The sequence below is a fragment of the Balaenoptera ricei genome, chromosome 6, assembly GCF_028023285.1.
Source record: "Balaenoptera ricei isolate mBalRic1 chromosome 6, mBalRic1.hap2, whole genome shotgun sequence".
Taxonomy (NCBI): Eukaryota; Metazoa; Chordata; class Mammalia; order Artiodactyla; family Balaenopteridae; genus Balaenoptera; species Balaenoptera ricei.
The window spans coordinates 56380871-56398755 of NC_082644.1; the positions used below are offsets into that span (position 1 = coordinate 56380871).

The following is a 17885-nucleotide window of genomic DNA, read 5'->3' on the forward strand; positions in this document are numbered from 1 at the left end:
CCTCAGTTTCAGTCTGTATGTATCCCTAGGTCAGAAGTGGGTCTCTTTTAGACAGCACATATATGGGTCTTGTTTTTGTATCCATTCAGCCAATCTATGTCTTTTGGTTGGAGCATTTAATCCATTTATACTGAAGGTGATTATTGATATGTATGTTGCTATGACCATTTTCTTAATTGCTTTGGGGCTTTGGGTTATTGTAGGTCTTTTCCTTCTCTTGTGTTTCCTGCCTAGAGAAGTTCCTTTAGCATTTCTTGTAAAGCTGGTTTGGTGGTGCTGAATTCTCTTAACTTTTGCATGTCTGTAAAGGTTTTAATTTCTCCGTCGAATCTGAATGAGATCCTTGCTGCGTACAGTAATCTTGGTTGTAGGTTTTTCCCGTTCATCACTTTAAATATGTCCTGCCACTCCCTTCTGAATTGCAGAGTTTCTACTGAAAGATCAGCTGTTAACCTTATGGGGATTCCCTTGTATGTTATTTGTTGCTTTTCCCTTGTTGCTTTTTTTTTTTAATTATTTATTTATTTATTTATGACTGTGTTGGGTCTTCGTTTCTGTGCGAGGGCTTTCTCCAGTTGCGGCAAGTGGGGGCCACTCTTCATCGCGGTGCGCGGGCCTCTCACTATCGCGCAGACGCGCAGGCTCAGCAATTGTGGTTCAAGGGCCTAGTTGCTCTGCGGCATGTGGGATCTTCCCAGACCAGGGCTCGAACCCGTGTTTCCTGCATTGGCAGGCAGATTCTCAACCACTGCGCCACCAGGGAAGCCCTCCCTTGTTGCTTTTAATATTTTTTCTTTGTATTAATTTTTGATAGTTTGATTAATATGTGTCTTGGTGTGTTTCTCCTTGGATTTATCCTGTATGGGACTCTCTGTGCTTCCTGGACTTGATTGACTATTTCCTTTCCCATATGAGGGAAGTTTTCAACTATAATCTCTTCAAATATTTTCTCAGTCCCTTTCTTTTTCTCTTCTTCTGAGACTCCTATAATTCAAATGTTGGTGCACTTCATATTGTCCCAGAGGTCTCTGAGACTGTCCTCAATTCTTTTCATTCTTTTCTCTGTATTCTGTTCTGTGGTAGTTATTTCCACTATTTTATCTTCCAGGTCACTTCTCCATTCTTCTGCCTCAGTTATTCTGCTATTGATTCCTTCTAGAGAATATTTAATTACACTTATTGTGTTGTTCACCATAGTTTGTTTGCTCTTTAGTTCATCTAGGTCCTTGTTAAAAGTTTCTTGTATTTTCTCCATTCTATTTCCAAGATTTTGGATCATCTTTAGTATCATTACTGTGAATTCTTTTTCAGGGTAGACTGCCTATTTCCTCTTCATTTGTTTCATCTGGTGGGTTTTTCCCTAGTTCTTTCATCTGCTGCATATTTCTCTGTCTTCTCATTTAGTTTAACTTACTGTGTTTGGGGTCTCCTTTTTGCAGGCTCCGGGTTCATAGTTCCCGTTGTTTTTGGTGTCTGCCCCCAGTGGATAAGGTTGTTTCAGTGGCTTGTGTAGGCTTCCTGGTGAAGGGGACTGGTGCCTGTGTTCTGGTGGGTGGGGCTGGATCTTGTCTCTCTCTGGTGGGCAGGACCGCATTCGGTGGTGTGTTTTGGGGTGTCTGTGAACTTAGTATGATTTTAGGCAGCCTCTCTGCTAATGGGTGAGGTTTTGTTCCTGTCTTGCTAGTTGTTTGGCATGGGGCATCCAGCACTGGAGTTTGCTGGCTGCTGGGTGGAGCTGGGTCTTAGTGTTGAGACGGAGATCTCTGGGAGAGCTCTCACCGATTGATATTAGCTGGGGCTGGAAGGTCTCTAGTGGTCCAATGTCCTGATCTCAGCTCTCCCACCTCAGAGGCTCAGGCCTGACACCAGGCCGGAGCACCAAGCCCCTGTCAGCCACATGGCTCAGAAGAAAAGGGAGAAAAAAGAAAGAAAAATAATAAAATAAGAAATAAAGAAATAAAAAATTATTAAAATTAAAGTTTTTAAAAAATAATAATTAAAAAAAAAGAAGAGAGCAACCAAACCAATAAACAAATCCACCAATGATAACAAGCGCTAAAAACTAAACTGAGATAAACATAAAAATCAGAAACAAATCAGTTGCAGACAGCAAACCTCAAGTCTACAGTTGCTTCCAAAGTCCACCTCCTCAATTTTGGGATGATTCACTGTCTCTTCAGGTATTCCACAGATACAGGGTACATCAAGTTGATTTTGGGGATTTAATCTGCTCCTCCTGAGGCTGCATGGAGAAATTTCCCTTTCTCTTCTTTGTTCGCTCAGCTCCTGGGGTTCAGCTTTGGTTTTGGCCCCACGTATGAGTGTAGGTTGCCCTCAGGCATCTGGTTCCCGCCCAGACAGAAGGGGGTTAAAGCAGCGTCTGATTAGGGGGCTCTTGCTCATTCAGGCCAGGGGGAAGGAGGGGAATTGTAGTTATAATTGGAATGCTAGGCGAGTCTGTGGCAGCAGAGGCCGGCATGACATTGCACCAAGCTGAGGCGCACCGTGTGTTCTCCTAAGGAAGTTGTCCCTGGATCATGGGACTCTGGCAGTGGCAGGCTACACAGGCTCCTGGGGTGGTGGGTATGGATAGTGACCTGTGCTTGCACACAGGATTCCTGGTGGCTGCAGCAGCAGCGTTAGCATTTCATGCCCGTCTCTGGGGTCCAAGCTGATAGCTGAGGCTTGCGCTCACCTCTGGAGCTCGCTTAGGTGGTTCTCTGTCTTCTGTGGGCAGACAGAGAAGGAATTCCCTCTCCTCGCACACCCCGAAACAATGGTCTCCTGCCTCTTATGCAGGTCCAGACTTTTTCCCAGACTCCCTCCCAGCTAGCTGTGGTGCACTAGCCCCCTTCAGGCTGTGTTCACGCAGCCAACCCGTCCTCTCCCTGGGATCTGACTTCCGAAGCCCGAGCCTCAGCTTCCAGTCCCCACCCTACGCAGCAGATGAGCAGACAAGCCTCTCGGGCTGGTGAGTGCTGGTCGGCACTGATCCCCCGTGCGGGAATCTCTCCACTTTGTCCTCTGCATCCCTGTTGCTGTGCTTTCCTCTGTGGCTCCAAAGCTTCCCTCCCACCCACCCCCACCCCGTCTCCGCCAGTGAAGGGGGCTTCCTAGTGTGTGGAAACTTTTCCTCCCAGAGTTCCCAGAGGTTCAGGTCCTGTCCCTATTCTTTTGTCTCTTTTTTTTCTTTTTTCTTTTGCCCTAGGTACATGGGTATTTTCTTGCCTTTTGGGAAGTCTGAGGTCTTCTGCCAGCATTCAGTACGTGTTCTGTAGGAGTTGTTCCACATGTAGATGTATTTTTGATGTATCTGTGGGGACGAAGGTGATCTCCATGTCTTACTCTTCCGCCATCTTGAAGGTCCCCCGCAAAACTTTAAATTTAACAGCACTTTTATGATGCATTTCCCTCAACTGTATGTTTAATTATGGCCTCAAGAATTGTTGGTGATTCTTGAAGACTACTATTCTGGTTCTCTTCATAATTTATTCTGTTCTACTCACAGAGCTTAGAGTATCTCTAGTGAAGGTGGTACATATCACAGTGCAGAAATGTAAGGCAGTACTACTCAAAATGCAGGTCTGTGAATTGGTTACTACTGGTCTGCTATGAAATAAGGCAGTATAAATAACAAGACTTTCTCATAGAAGAAGGCATAAGTTTGATTTACATTCTGATACATGTTCCTTAGTGTTTGCTACTGACACAAGTCTACAGACCATACTTGGTTAGATCATTGCCCTAAGACATTTAAATATATATCAAATAACAGAAAAGAAAGAACAGAAAGTATGCAAGACAAAGAGATTAGAACCAGTAGCAAATGTAGAGAGAGAGAGAGAGAGAGAGAGAGAGAGAGAGAAAGAAAGATTAAGAGGACTGTAAGAAGATTAAGAAAACTATAGCCCAACTCTGAATGGATTAGTAGCAACAAAACAGAGAAAGCCACTTCCTGGATTCTTTGTCATTCTAGGTGGATCACAAGCGCAGTACCTTAAGGGAGAGCTACACAAAATGCAGGACTGTATATTATTGGATAAGTCCAAAAAATTATTTACATAATGTTAGTAAGAAAAATAATAGCAGTTTCTATTGTTCTACTTCAAACTCAAAATAGTGTTCTTTATAGACAAAATAATGTATTATTAATTTTAAAAGTCAGGATGAAGTTTCTGTCTGAAGCACAAACTTGGCTGAGTCACAAAAATCACTATAATACATTTTTAGTTATCCAAAGAAAAGTTGAACAATTCAAGTTCCTAATGTATTGATATTCTTTGAAACTCCAGATTACTGATTCTTCAATGTTTATCATTCCTACCTATTCAAGTTGTAATGTTTCCTTATGCATTCAAAATTAAAATACAGTGGTTGTACTCTTATGCCACTAATGATACTGTTAAGTGAGAGTTTATACATAATAGCAAGGAAATCAGATTTGCAGGGCTAATAAATAAGAAGTGATACATCCAAAATGTGCTTTTAGCAGCAGCAGTTCATAATAAACTCATAAAATGACAGGTAAACTCAAGTATCTATAAATCATAGAAAGTAATATTTTCTACAAATAAATTCATAAGGAAAATATAATATACACAAATGTTTTCTATTTGTATTATATCATTCTATTAAGAAAATCAAAGTTTTATTTTCAGCAACATAAACTTCTACCTAAAGAGAATTAGTGATAATTCTTATTACATCTTTTTCCAGATCAAGGAAAGAAATAATTACATAAATATGAATACACTTATCATATTACTTAGCAAACCCTATAACAAATTGTCTCTTTCTACAAATATCTTTCTGACTAGACAGTACTCCTTAACAGCCAAACACAGAGCTTTCTCTAACTTAGAATAGTGTCTGACACTCACACAACACTCAATTGATATTTGTTGAATGAGTAAATGTAGTAGAGACAGCTGTTTTAATGATGGCCATGCATTTCTAAATCTCACAGTCCTATTTCCTTGTAACATTTGGTGTCCCCTTGGCATCCATGCCAAAAGGTAATGTTTCCTCTAGGTATCCATTTGAAAGGTCCTAGAATTTTATAAATTTTTTGGTGCCTTATCTCTTGCTTTGTCTCAAAGCGAAGATGTAAAACAGAACTGATGTTTGAGAAAGAAATCAATAAGATGTTCAGAGCTGAGATATTAAGAGCCTAGATGGAGGGTTTGGAAGTTAAGGACACAGAGGAATTACTGTATTTGAGTGACACTGAAAAAGAGAAAGTGACTGAACTTGGGAATTGATTTTCTGTTCAAAAGAGACCAAAAGATATCAAAGATTACCCATAAGATGTGAAATTTAAAGAAAAGGAAGAAAATGGCATGTTTGTGGTAGTGAAAAAGTTAGGTAGTAAAAAAACTCAAAGGAGAAGCCAATAAGTTCTAGAGATAATATACTGAATTTGAATAGCACCATAGGACATGAATTAGAAATGCTCAGGCAAGGGACATAGAAAGATATATAAAATAAGAAGTCCACAGAAAAATATATAAAATGGCTCTTAGTCTTCACTCACACATAATAACAAAACTGCAAGTAAAACCTATTTCAGAATATCATTTTTTACCTTTCAGATAAACAAGGATACAAAAATTTGAAAACAATGCGATGGCCAGGATGTGGAGAAAATAGACACCTTCTTACATTGCTAGTGGAAGTACAAACTGGCACAACAATTTGGCAGTATTTAACATGTACAATTGTATGGGTCTTTTGATCCAGTGTATAAATTGTCTATTGCTAGATAACAAATTACCCCAGAATTTAGCAGCTCAAAGAACAAACACTGGGAGATAGACTTCTCACATGACAGTGTGAGGCACTCACTAATCTATCACCTAGTGAAACTGGTGACTGCTATTTTAAAAAAAAAAATTTAAAGCCTCTTATGGTATCTGAACCAAGATCATTCCCTCCCTCTACCCTCCCAGCTCATCAAGGTGAAGAATCGACTCCAGATTGCTGTAGCCAAGACAACAAGACTCCATCTCCCCCAGGTTCCCAGTCAGAGACCTTTTTTCCTAGGAAGAGCAAGATATCACCATTTCTCATCCTCCCCTCCCCAACCCTCCCCATCCCAGAGGTAACTATGGCTGAGACCAAGTCCTAGGCAAGTGCAGTTGAGCCATGAGGACCCATTCTTCTGCCCAGCCTCTGTTTGTGTAATAAAAGTTCTACCTCAGGTGCAGAGCACTGAGAATACTGGAGACCCAAACTCCCTTGCCCCAGCTTATAACACAGTGGTTCCACACCAGGAGAAGCAAGCCAAGAGAACCTAAGACTACTGCAATCAGCACGTAGAACGGAGGTATCACCCAGAGAAGCATGATATGGTCCCACCTCCAGCTCCAGAGGCTTGGCTCAGATTTTGCCTGGTTGGGAATACAGGGTACAGAGGCAGGACATAAAGCACACAGGTCCTAATCTCTTCCCAAAGGGAAATGACTTCATTTGCATCACAGTGTAGAGAAGTTCAAGCCTAAAGGCACTCTGAAGAAGAGTCAGGTTATGGTGAAAGTCAACTGGAAGGAGAGTTAAGATACAGGCTAAATTGTAGGCCTGCTGATTTGCAGGAGAGAAATGAGGAATAAGACAGATGAAAGAAGTCCTTCAAGGGTGGAAATTAATATCAAACACTGACTCAGAAATATCAAAGGAGCCACAATTTGATTAAATTGGTTTGTAGAGCATTTTATGCTCTAGGGCATTGTTGAAAACAACTGAGCAATCAGCCACAAATTTGTGAAGTTTAACAACTGGTTGTGGTCAAGAAAAGAGAGGAGGAGAGCCAAAATCACTGTCATCCTAGGGTGACTGTGAGCATACCCAAAGCTGCACCTTCCTTAGGCGCAACATCCGTGACTTAACATTGTGGGAGGGGAAAGAGACTTTACTAAAATAATCCAGTTGGTCACCAATCACATAAACAAGTTTGGAGGAGAAGGGTGCAGAACAGTAACCAAATTTGATACAATACAATGTCTCAAATAACCACTTCCCATCAAAAAAGTATAAGTCATGCAAAGAAACAGAAAAATATGACCCAGACACCAGGGAAAAAAAGCAGGCAGCAGAAACTATCTGGGGGAGTGACCACACTTGGGAAAAAGAAAAAAGACTTCAAAATAGCCATTATAAATATATTCACAAAACTTAAGGAAACCATGGTTTAAAAAGTAAAGAAAGGTATCATAAGAATATTACATCAAATAGAGAAAATCAAAAAGAGAAAGAAATTGTAAAAGAACCAAGTGACCCAAGACAGTACAGTCAGCCCTCCATATCCATGGGTTCCACATCCATGGAATCAATCAACTGCAACTCAAAAATATTTGAAAAAAAATTTTTTCAGACAGTTCCAAAAAACAAAACTCAAATTTGCCATGTGCTGGCAACTATTTACATAGCATTTACATTGTATTAGTTATTATAAGTAATCTAGAGATGCTGATGATTTCAAGTTTACAGAGGATATGCATGGGTTATATGCAAATACTACAGCATCTTATATGAGGGAATTGAGCATCCTAGGATTTTGGTATCTGTGGGGTTCCAGGATCCAATCTCCTGTGGATATTGAGGGATGACCATAATTTGAATCCACATGTGAAAACATTTACTGGTGAAGGTAATTATATAAACATAACAAAAGTTTAAAAGTAAGTTTTTTTTCTACTTTTTTCTCTTAACTGATTTGAAAAGCAATTGCTTAAAATAATATGTACATAATGTATCGATAGGCTCAAAGCATATAAAAAATGTATCATGTGTAATATAATTGCCAATAACAGCATAAATGAGGTCAGCTGTAGCAAAGTTTTACTGGGCTAAGGAAATGACTACTGAATAATAAAGCAATAATTATAACAATGCATTGTTGTGTTTGTAATATTAATAGATAATATGTATAACAATACCACAAAAAGGGATTGAAGGGAATATAGCTGTATTTCAGTAATGTTTCTGTATATCACTGGAATTAAGCTTGGCTAAATCTGAAGATGATTTTGTTAAGATACATATAGCAAACCCTAGAGCATTAACTAAAAAAAAAAAAAAAAACCTCAAAAAATATAGCGAAAAAATCATTAAAGAAATAAAATCCTACATTAGAAAATATTTATGTAATGCAAAAGAAAGATTCAAAGACATAAATACATTTAAAGTTAAGGATGAGAAAAACAATATGCAAATAACAACCACAAGAAAGCTGGAGTAAATATACTAATATCAGACAAAAGTGACTTTAAACAAAAAAGTCACTGAAGAAAAAAGGTCACATTTCATAACGAGTCCCTGACAGAGTCAATCCATCAGGAAGATATAACAGTTATAAACATACACATACCTAATAACAGAGGACCAAAATACATGAAGCAAAAATGACAGATATGAAAGAAGAAATGGACAATTCAATTATAATTGTTGGAGACTTCAATATCCTACTGTGATGGTTAATTTTATGTGTCAACTTGGAGGGTATTTTTGGATGAGATTAATGTTTAAATTGGTGGACTCTGAGTAAACATAATGCCCTCCAATATGTAAATGGGCTTCATCCAATCAGTTGAAGGCTTGAACAGAACAAAAAGACCAGCCTCCCTGAACAAGAAATCTCCAGCAGATTGCCTTTATCTGCACCATCGACTCTCCCAGTCTCAAACCTATCAGCCCACACTGCAGATGTGGACTTGCCAGTCTCCAAAATCATATAAGCCAATTCTTTATAATAAGTCTCTTTCTATATATACATTCACATACATCCTTTTCATTCTGTGCTCTCTGGAGAATCCCACTACACCCACTTTCAATAATGGATAGACAACTAGACAGAAGATCAACAAGAAAACAGAAGACCTGAGCAATACTACAAACTAGACCTAACTGACATCATTAGAATACTCTTCTAAAAAATGACAGTTAAATATATATCATTTTCAAGTACACATGGAACATTTTCAGGATAAACCATATGCTAGACTATTTTTTAAATACTCAATAAATGTAAAAGGTTAGAAATAATGCAAAGTATGTTCTCTGACCACGATGGAATAAAACTGGAAATCAAATGGAAAAACTCACAAATGTGTGGAAATTAAACAACACATTATTAAAAAAACAATGGGTCAAGAGGAAATCATAAGACAAATCTGAAAATACTGTACGACGAGTAAAAATGAAGGGAAAAAATATCAAAATGCATGGGAGGCAGCTAAAACAGTGCTTAGAGAGAAATTTATAGCTATAAATACCTATATTAAGCTAAAAGAAAGGTCCTAAGTCAACATGAGGTTTAATGTTCTACCATAAGACACTGAAAAATATAAGAGCAAACTAAACCTAAAGCAAATAGAAGGAAGGAATAAAGATTAGAGAAGAAATTAATGAAATAGAGAATAGAAAAACAATACAGAAAATGAATGAAACCAAAAGCTGGTTGCTTGAAAAGATCAACAAAACTGACAAACCTTTAGCTATACTGACAATATTAAAAAAAAGAAAAGCCTCAAATTACCAGAATCAGAAATAAAAAAGGGGATATTACTACTAACTAATAAAAACAAAAAAGAATTATAAAGGAATACTATGAAAAATTGTACACCAGCAAATTAGATACTTAGAAGAAATGGGTGAATTTCTTGAAAAACACAAATACCAAAAGTGACTCAAGAAAAAATAAAATCCCAAGTTGACCTGTAATAGGTAAAGAAATTCAATTTGTAATAAAAAAAATTACCCACAAACAAAAGTCCAGGCCTGGAGGGGTTCAACACTGAATTCTACCAACCATTCAAAGAAGAATTAATACCAGTTCTTCAAAAAAACTTCCAAAAAATAGAAGAGAAGAGAATACTTCCCAACCCATTTTATAAAGCCAGTATTACCTTGATACAAAAAACACACAAAAACATCATAAGAAAAGGAAACTACAGACTAATACCTCTTATGAATATAGATGCAAAAGTCCTCAACAAAATACTAGCAAACCAAATCCAACAACATATTAAAAGAATTATGTATCATGATCAGGTGGAATTTATTCCTGGAAGGTAAGGTTGGTTTAACATCTGAAAATCAATTATTATAATAAATCATATCACTAAAATAGAAAACAAAAATCACATGATCATCTCAATAGATACAGAAGATATACTTGACAAAATTCAACAACCTTTCATAATAAAAACACTTAACAAACTAGGAATAGAAGGGAACTTCCTGAACTTGCTAAAGGACATCTATGAAAAACTGACAGATAACTTTATACTTAATGGTGAAGGAGTGGGTGCTTTTCTCCCTCTGATCAGGAATAAGACAAAGATGCCTGCTCTGGCCACTTCTACTCAACAGTGTATTGAAATTCTAACCAGGGCAAGTAGCCAAGAGAAAGAAATAAAAGGCATCAAGTTTGGAAAAGAAGAAACAAAACTATCTCTATTTGCAGATGACATGATCTTGTAAGTAGAAAATCCTAAGGAATCTACCCAAAAAATTAGAACTGAAAAATGAGTTCTGCACAGTTGCAGGATAAGAGATCAATACAGAACAATCAATTGTAATCTATACACTTACACTAAACAATCTGAAAATAAACTTAAGAAAACAATTCCATTTATAATAAAATCAGAAAGAATAAAATATTAATAAATTCATCCAAAAAGGTGCAAAACATACTCTGAAAGCTATAAAACAGTACTGAAAGAAATTTTAGGACAAATAAATAGTAACTGGAAAAACATCCCATGCTCATAATATAGAAGATTTAACATTGTTAAGATGGCAATATTACGCAAACTTATCCATTAAAAGAAGAAAAAGAAGAAGAGTATAGGCTATTCTAAATTAGAGATATAATCCAGTGATCAACCTTAACAACACAAAAAAAAGAGATTTGGATAATACATTATGTGTCTCCTAATGTGATGTGGTAAGAATCATATTACACCGAAGATTTCTTTGCCAAAACATCAAACCTGAAACTGAATAAACCTCTAGGTCTCATTAAAAATTTATGATAGAGTAAAAAAGATTATAATCAAAAAAGTCCAGAATGTGGGAAACTCTACAGGATAAATAATCCAACTTATTCCAAAAATAAGTTGCAAATAAAGAGAGAAAGACGGAGAGAAGGAAAAGGAACCTGTATACTCAGTAGGTAGACTATGTTTGAGTCCTCATAGAAACAAACCATCTTTCAAAAAAAGTTATGAGAGAATTGGAGAAATCTGAAAACTGGATATTTTATTACATTAGGGAATAATTATAGAATTATAAGTATGATAAAGATATCATGGTTATGTTTTAAAAAGGCCTTATTTTAGAGATAGAGTCAATCCTTATTCATAGATTCAGAATTTGTGAACTTTCCTACTCACTAAAACTTATTTTAAGCCTAAAATCAATACCATTGCACTTTTTCAGTCATTTGCAGACATGCAGAAAGTGGTGAAAAATTTAAGTCACCTGAACCACATGTTCCCAGCTGAGGTCAAACAAGGGGATGCTCTGTCTTCTTATTTCAGCTCTCATACTATAAACAAGTATTCTTCTCATGGTCTATTTAGTACCACATTTTTCACATTTCTGCCCTTCTGTTGATGATTTCACTGTTTCAAATGACCACTAAGCATAGTGCTGAAGTGCTGTCTAGTGTTCCTAAGTGCAAGAAGGCTGTGACTTGCATATGGAGAAAAAATTGTGTTAGACAAACTGTGTTCAGGCATGAGTTACAGTACCATCGGTCATAAGCTCAATAGTAATAAATCAACAATATATATTAAATAAGATGTCTTTAAATAGAAACACATGTAAAGCAAGGTTATATGTTGATCAGTTAACAAAATGTTGTGACCAGAGGCTCATAGGAACTTAATCCTTTATCTCCCCTAGGAGCAATATTTCCATGTTTGCTAATTCAGTGTTCACATGACTTTATAAAACATAACTCCTGTGAATAACAAGAACTGACTGTAAACACCAATGGAATTGTGGGTAACATAACAGGATGTCTGGAATTTCCTTCAAAATAATCCACTGTGGTAGAGGGAGCAGAGGAGCAGAAAGGAAGTAGAAGTTTATAGATGAAACAAGATTGGTCATGTGCTGATAATTGTCCAAGCTGGGTGATGAGTAAACATGGGAGTTCATTAGTGCATTCTCTCTACCCTTGCATCAAATTAAAATTTTCCATAATAAAAACACATGCACACAAAAATATGTAAACAGACACCCCACCAAAAAACTTACAAGGACATTATAATAGAGTACCAAAAAGGCAAAAAAATAAAGAATTATTGATAAGACCAGCATTTTTCCAAATGGGTACCAAGGGCACTTGAAGCAGTACAGGCATACCTCATTTTATTGCACTTTGCTTTATTGCGCTTCACAGATACTGCATTTTACAAATTGAAGGTTTGTGGAAACCCTGCATCAAGCCAGTCTACCAGCGCCATTTTTCCAACAACAGTTACTTCATGTCTTTGTGTCACATTTTGGTAATTCTCACAATATTTCAAACCTTTTCATTATTATTATATTTGTTACGATGATCTGTGATCAGTGAGTGATCTTTGATGTTACTATTGCAAAAAGGGTATAACTCTCTGAAGACTCAGATGACAGCATTTTTAGCAATATTTTTAAATTACGTACATTGTTTTTTAGACATAATGCTGTTGCACACTTAATAGACTACAGTATAAACATAACTTTCATATGCACTTGAAAACAAAAAATTTGTGTGACTTGCTTTACTGCAATATTCACTTTACTACAGTGGTCTGGAACTGAACCCTCAAAGTCTCTAAGGGTTATTTAATTGAGCAGGATTATCCTATTTATTTCAGGATGTTTAGCAACCCCAGCCTCCATCTACTATGTCAGTAGCACCACTGGTTAAATCCAGTGATTCTGGCAAAGCTTTATCCACAAGGTCATTTATCACAGCATCATCATACAATTCTCATAAAAAAAGGAACCTTAATGTACAACAATAAGATACTGATTAAATAATATGGCATATCAAAATAATAGAATATATTGTAACTCTAAAAATATTATTTTCTTTTGAATAATAATTATATTCCTCTTGAAAATAATGAACTGACAACATGTCATTGACATGCCCAAATCACACTGCCTTGAGTCTATTAGCCTGGAAATAAGAAAAGGGGTCCAAAATGGACAAATATCTGAAAGACAGAAGGATGGACTCACAGAGGCAAACCCAGAGGAGAAAAATCAAAATCCAAATAGTGTCTATAATGGAAGAGGAAGCTATTTTTTTCTGGAAGAGGCTCAGAGAGGCTCTAAGTACCCAATTAGTAAGTATGGAAAGCAGAAGTCCACAGGAATCAAGATGACTAAGGAACCATTAATCAAAAATCTGGGCTTCCCATTCATCCATGTTCAGAACAGCTACCTGCAGTATTTGCCTATAACAAATGGCCCAAGGCTACTTTCAAAAGAACCATGTTCCTGAAAAAGGTCCCTACTATGGTTGTTGGGACAAACAATACAATCAGAGAAGGGACTGACTTAAGAGTCTACTTCTCATTCTGTACAGTGAAGCCCATTTGCCATACATCCCTCAGGAAAGCTTGTTGATAGTCCCCTCCCTTCTCTTACACAATGCCCATAGTCAATCCTTTCATTCAGATGAGAAGCCTCTTGGTAACAGTTATATAAAAATGCAAAGTAAACTCATTAAAAGCAACATTTCTACATTAAGCAATATAGACCTTCATACAAAAACATGAACAGTCAGTAAAGAATCATCATACACTTGAAGAAAACTATCAGCATTAAAGTAAAAGTGTAGGAACAAACAAAAGTTACCCAACAGGAGAAAAAGATAATGTAAGAAACAGAGAAGAACTTAAAAATTATCATCAGAAAGATTAAAAAGTTATCCTTTTAAAGAAGACTGCTATGAAAAAGGAAAAATCGAATAAGAAATTTCTTAGAAGTAAAATTTTGATTTCTAAAACTAAAAAAAAAATAAAATAACTAAATAGGGTAAATGGAAAAAAATCCATGTACTAATGGAAGAAAATGTAAGAAGACCATTCAGGAGACAAAATTAAAAGGTGGAAAATATGACAGAAAAGAAGGCCAAGTCCAGAAGGTCCAATCTCTAATAGAGTACAGAAGGAAAGAACAGACAAGGGGGAAAATATGAGAATCATATTTTTCTTCAATTGAAATAAAATCTCAAGTCTTGATATTGAAAGAACCCACAAAGGCTGAGAAGTTTCAATTTTTAAAAGACTCAAATTAAAAGATGATGTTGAAATTTAAAAATATCATATATATGTAGAGAAAATCCTAAAAACTTCAAGCAAGCTACCTAGAAAGAAATAAGAATCTCACTTGCACTGGGATCACACATACACTTGATAACACCACCGTATGCTAAAAGAAGATAACAAAACTATACTTTAAAAAATCTGAGGGAAATTAAATGTACTTAAAATTTTATGTTCAGCTAAAGTATCAACCAAACATAAGGACAAAAGAAAGACATTTTAGGCACATAAGGAGTCAGAAAGTGGACCACTTATGCATCCCTTCTGAGAAAAAAATTTTGAAAATATAATCCAACCAAAGAAAAAGGAAGACATAGGATCTTAGAAACTGTGGAACTAGTTCAGGAGTACAATAAGAAGAAATCCTAGGATGGCAGCTATGAGTAGGTTTAGAAAGCAATTGGCCAAAATTCATACCATAAACCAAAGGGCCCAAGGAAGACTGTCTTCAGCTCATTATTCAAATGTCTGAACATTGACATTCTTTATGGTAAGAAATAGCAGAAAAGAAAGGCAATTAGAAATTCCAGGGGGAAAAAATGTTGTCCAGGAAGACCAAGGCACAAATATAAAATAACTTAAATGTAGCATAATTTGGGTAATTAATGGACTATAAAGAAAGATATTCTATTTGACTTTGATATTTGGAACATTCTTTTTTTGTCATACCATTTCCCTTATCAACAGGTCCAAACACACTACATGGTTCTCAAGGAAATAATATTTACATAATTATAAAATTATAAATGCATATTACAAGTTTCCAATTTCAAAAGTCAATTCAAATTCCAAGGTATCTCATTGTGGACATCAGAATTACCTGGAAAGCTTATTTTAAAGACTCCTGGGCCTCATCCCTAAAGATTCAGTAGATCAGAGGAAAGTTCCAGAGACCTGCATTTTAAGAAATTTTCCAGTCCCCAAGGAAAAGAGGAAATTCTCTTCCAAGGAGAAGCCACTCAGCAATGGACCTGAAGAGGCTGCTGCCAGCAAGAGCAGCAGCTCCAAGAAAAAGAAAAAGCTCCAAAAGCTATCCCAGGAAAATCAGAATGGACATTTCCCTAATAGGGCATAACTTACAGAGATATTTCCCAACCCATCCCCTATAGTCCAATAAAAATTTTAAAAATTAAAAAATTTTGAAAAAGAAATTTTCCAAGTATACCTTGTGCACATTAAAATTTTCAAGATTATAGCTGTAAAGCAGTAATCTCCAAAATTTTCCATTACATATCTTATGAGCAAAAGGCTTTTGAGTACCCACCCCAAAACATATGTGTATATTTATTTATAAATTGTTGATATACTTTTATGTGACCATATATTATGTATATTATAAAATGTGAAAAATAAAAATCTTAAAGAATGAGAAAGATGACCTAACAATTTATTATTTGGATCTGTCTCAACCAAGAGTAAAGGGAAAATTAAGAATCGCTTTAGAAAGTTGTAAAAAATAAACAAATTAGAAAGTTGAAAAATGTATACAACTAAAAGGAGAGGAGTATAATGAAAGAATCACAGAAATGACAAAAGAAATCCCAAGAATATATCTTCTGAAGTCCTATTCTGCTAAAAAACAGGAAAACTGAGAGTGATCACATTTAATCTCGAGAATGACTGAGGAACTAATAAGGGTACTTCAACAAAAGACTTAATTCTGATCATCAAAAGGGAAAATCTGATTGATGAATTAGACATACAAGACCATGAGAAGAAACTAATTATACTGTTTTAAGAGTTCACGATAACCAAGGATGGTAAAATTAGCCATGGGTATGTATCATAGATTTTTCAAAGTCAAATTCCAGACAATATTAGAATGATCCCAGGGCTTGCAACTCCAAAGGTGAATATATTTCAAGTTATCAAAGCTGATATTCAGATTATATAATCATAATTCCAATTAAAAAAAAGAAAAGGCAACCATATGCTTAGCTCCTCATTTAGGAAATATAATGAAATCCATTTAATAGGAAAGCAAGTGTTTTAATTGCTATCTAAGTGTCATGAGACTACTGTATACCAAATGTTTGATAAGAAGTAGCCAGCATCACTCCACTGTTTCTAATGACCAAGGAGAGGCCCAATAATCTATAGTTAAATGACTGGGCATCCCCTACAGGGTAATACGGAAATCTCTCAACCTATTCCAGAACACTTACTCTACTCTGGCAAGGTCAACCCAGGCTCTCAAGTACATACTGCATTTACCTTAGGGGAAAACTGAGCCATGTCTAGGAAGGATCATGTCTAGGAAGCTGCCTACAGGGTCAGTCTCTGAAGCCAAACAACAGGAACTTCTCCAATTTTTAAAGTTGAGTAGTAAGAGCTTAAAACATACACACACACACAAACACATACACACAAAGTGTCTCTCTTACCTGCAAACTTCCCAAATATGTCAGAATATGAGCAGAAGATAAGGCCTAGCTGTACTTAGCAAACTGACACACCTTGAAATAAATCCAGTAATTATAATATCATGCTCGACATTCCTTTGGAAATCAAATGAATCTCTTCAGGGGATTAACGCCAAGTGTTAATTTTAATAATGAAGAAAAACAAATTCAACAAACTAAATACTGATGAAAAATAACTTGGTAACTCACCTTTCCACAACCAAACTGAATGCTTGTGTGAGATCCGGGTTTGTCACCTGGAGACGTTTCCACAAAGACCATACGAATTCTTTATCAGCCTTAAAGAAATAAAAGACATTTTAAATGCATTGCTTTGTAGCTACAGCAGAGAAGGCAAGATACTGCATTAAATTAAAAAATGAAAAACATAATTACTTGATCCCTAGTTCTATAACTATAAAACAGATTCTTGAAAAGTATAACAGGAAAGCTTTATTTTAAAAAGTTCTTACACTGGTAACCCACATTTATTTTACTATTTCTACTACTCACATTTGAGGGTGCAAATGTTGAAGGGCTGAATATCAAGGTAAATTTGTTCTAAAATGAGACTGTCCTCTAGCTATTGCTCCATTTTCAGCTGCACTTTTCAGCAAAATTCCTTGAAACCGTTGCCTACAATCATTATCTATTCTTCCTCACTCCCCATTCACTCTGTAACCTCCTCCAGTCAGATTTCCCTCCCCACCGTAACGCTAAAATCATTTTTCAAGGTCCTCTATATTGTCAATTCTTAATAGGCATCTCAAATTTAATTTATCCAAAATAAAGTTTTTGACTTCCAACCCTCTCACAAACCTGCCCTCTCTGCATCTCAGAAAATGACACCCCCACCTACTTACTGTTTAAAAACTTAAGATCTAGGAGTCAATCTTGGTTGCTCTCTTTCTTCACATTTCATATCCAAACCATTAGTAAATCCTATTAGCCTTACCTACAAAATATATCCCAATTCTGAACACTTCTACCCAGTGCAAGTGGAACAAGTACTATCCACCATCCTAGTACAAGTCAACTCTACCTCTTGCCTAGCTCTCTACAATGGTCCCCTGGGCTCCTTACAGCTCAAAATCGCCCAGTGGATTTCCATCAGATTAGGAAAACAATCCAAACTCTACCAAGGCCACATGACGCT

The 17885-nt window shown here is 36.2% G+C and overlaps 1 protein-coding gene across 2 annotated transcripts in view; it reads right to left on the reverse strand.

Moving 5' to 3' along the window:
• The window catches only part of CNTLN (centlein), a 354675-nt gene that overhangs the window by 328118 nt on the left and 8672 nt on the right, over positions 1 to 17885 (reverse strand). For both annotated transcript variants that reach the window (XM_059924674.1, XM_059924673.1), the window contains exon 2: positions 16940 to 17028. In XM_059924674.1, coding sequence (XP_059780657.1) covers positions 16940 to 17028 — 89 coding nt within the window. The remainder of the gene's footprint in view (positions 1 to 16939; positions 17029 to 17885) is intronic.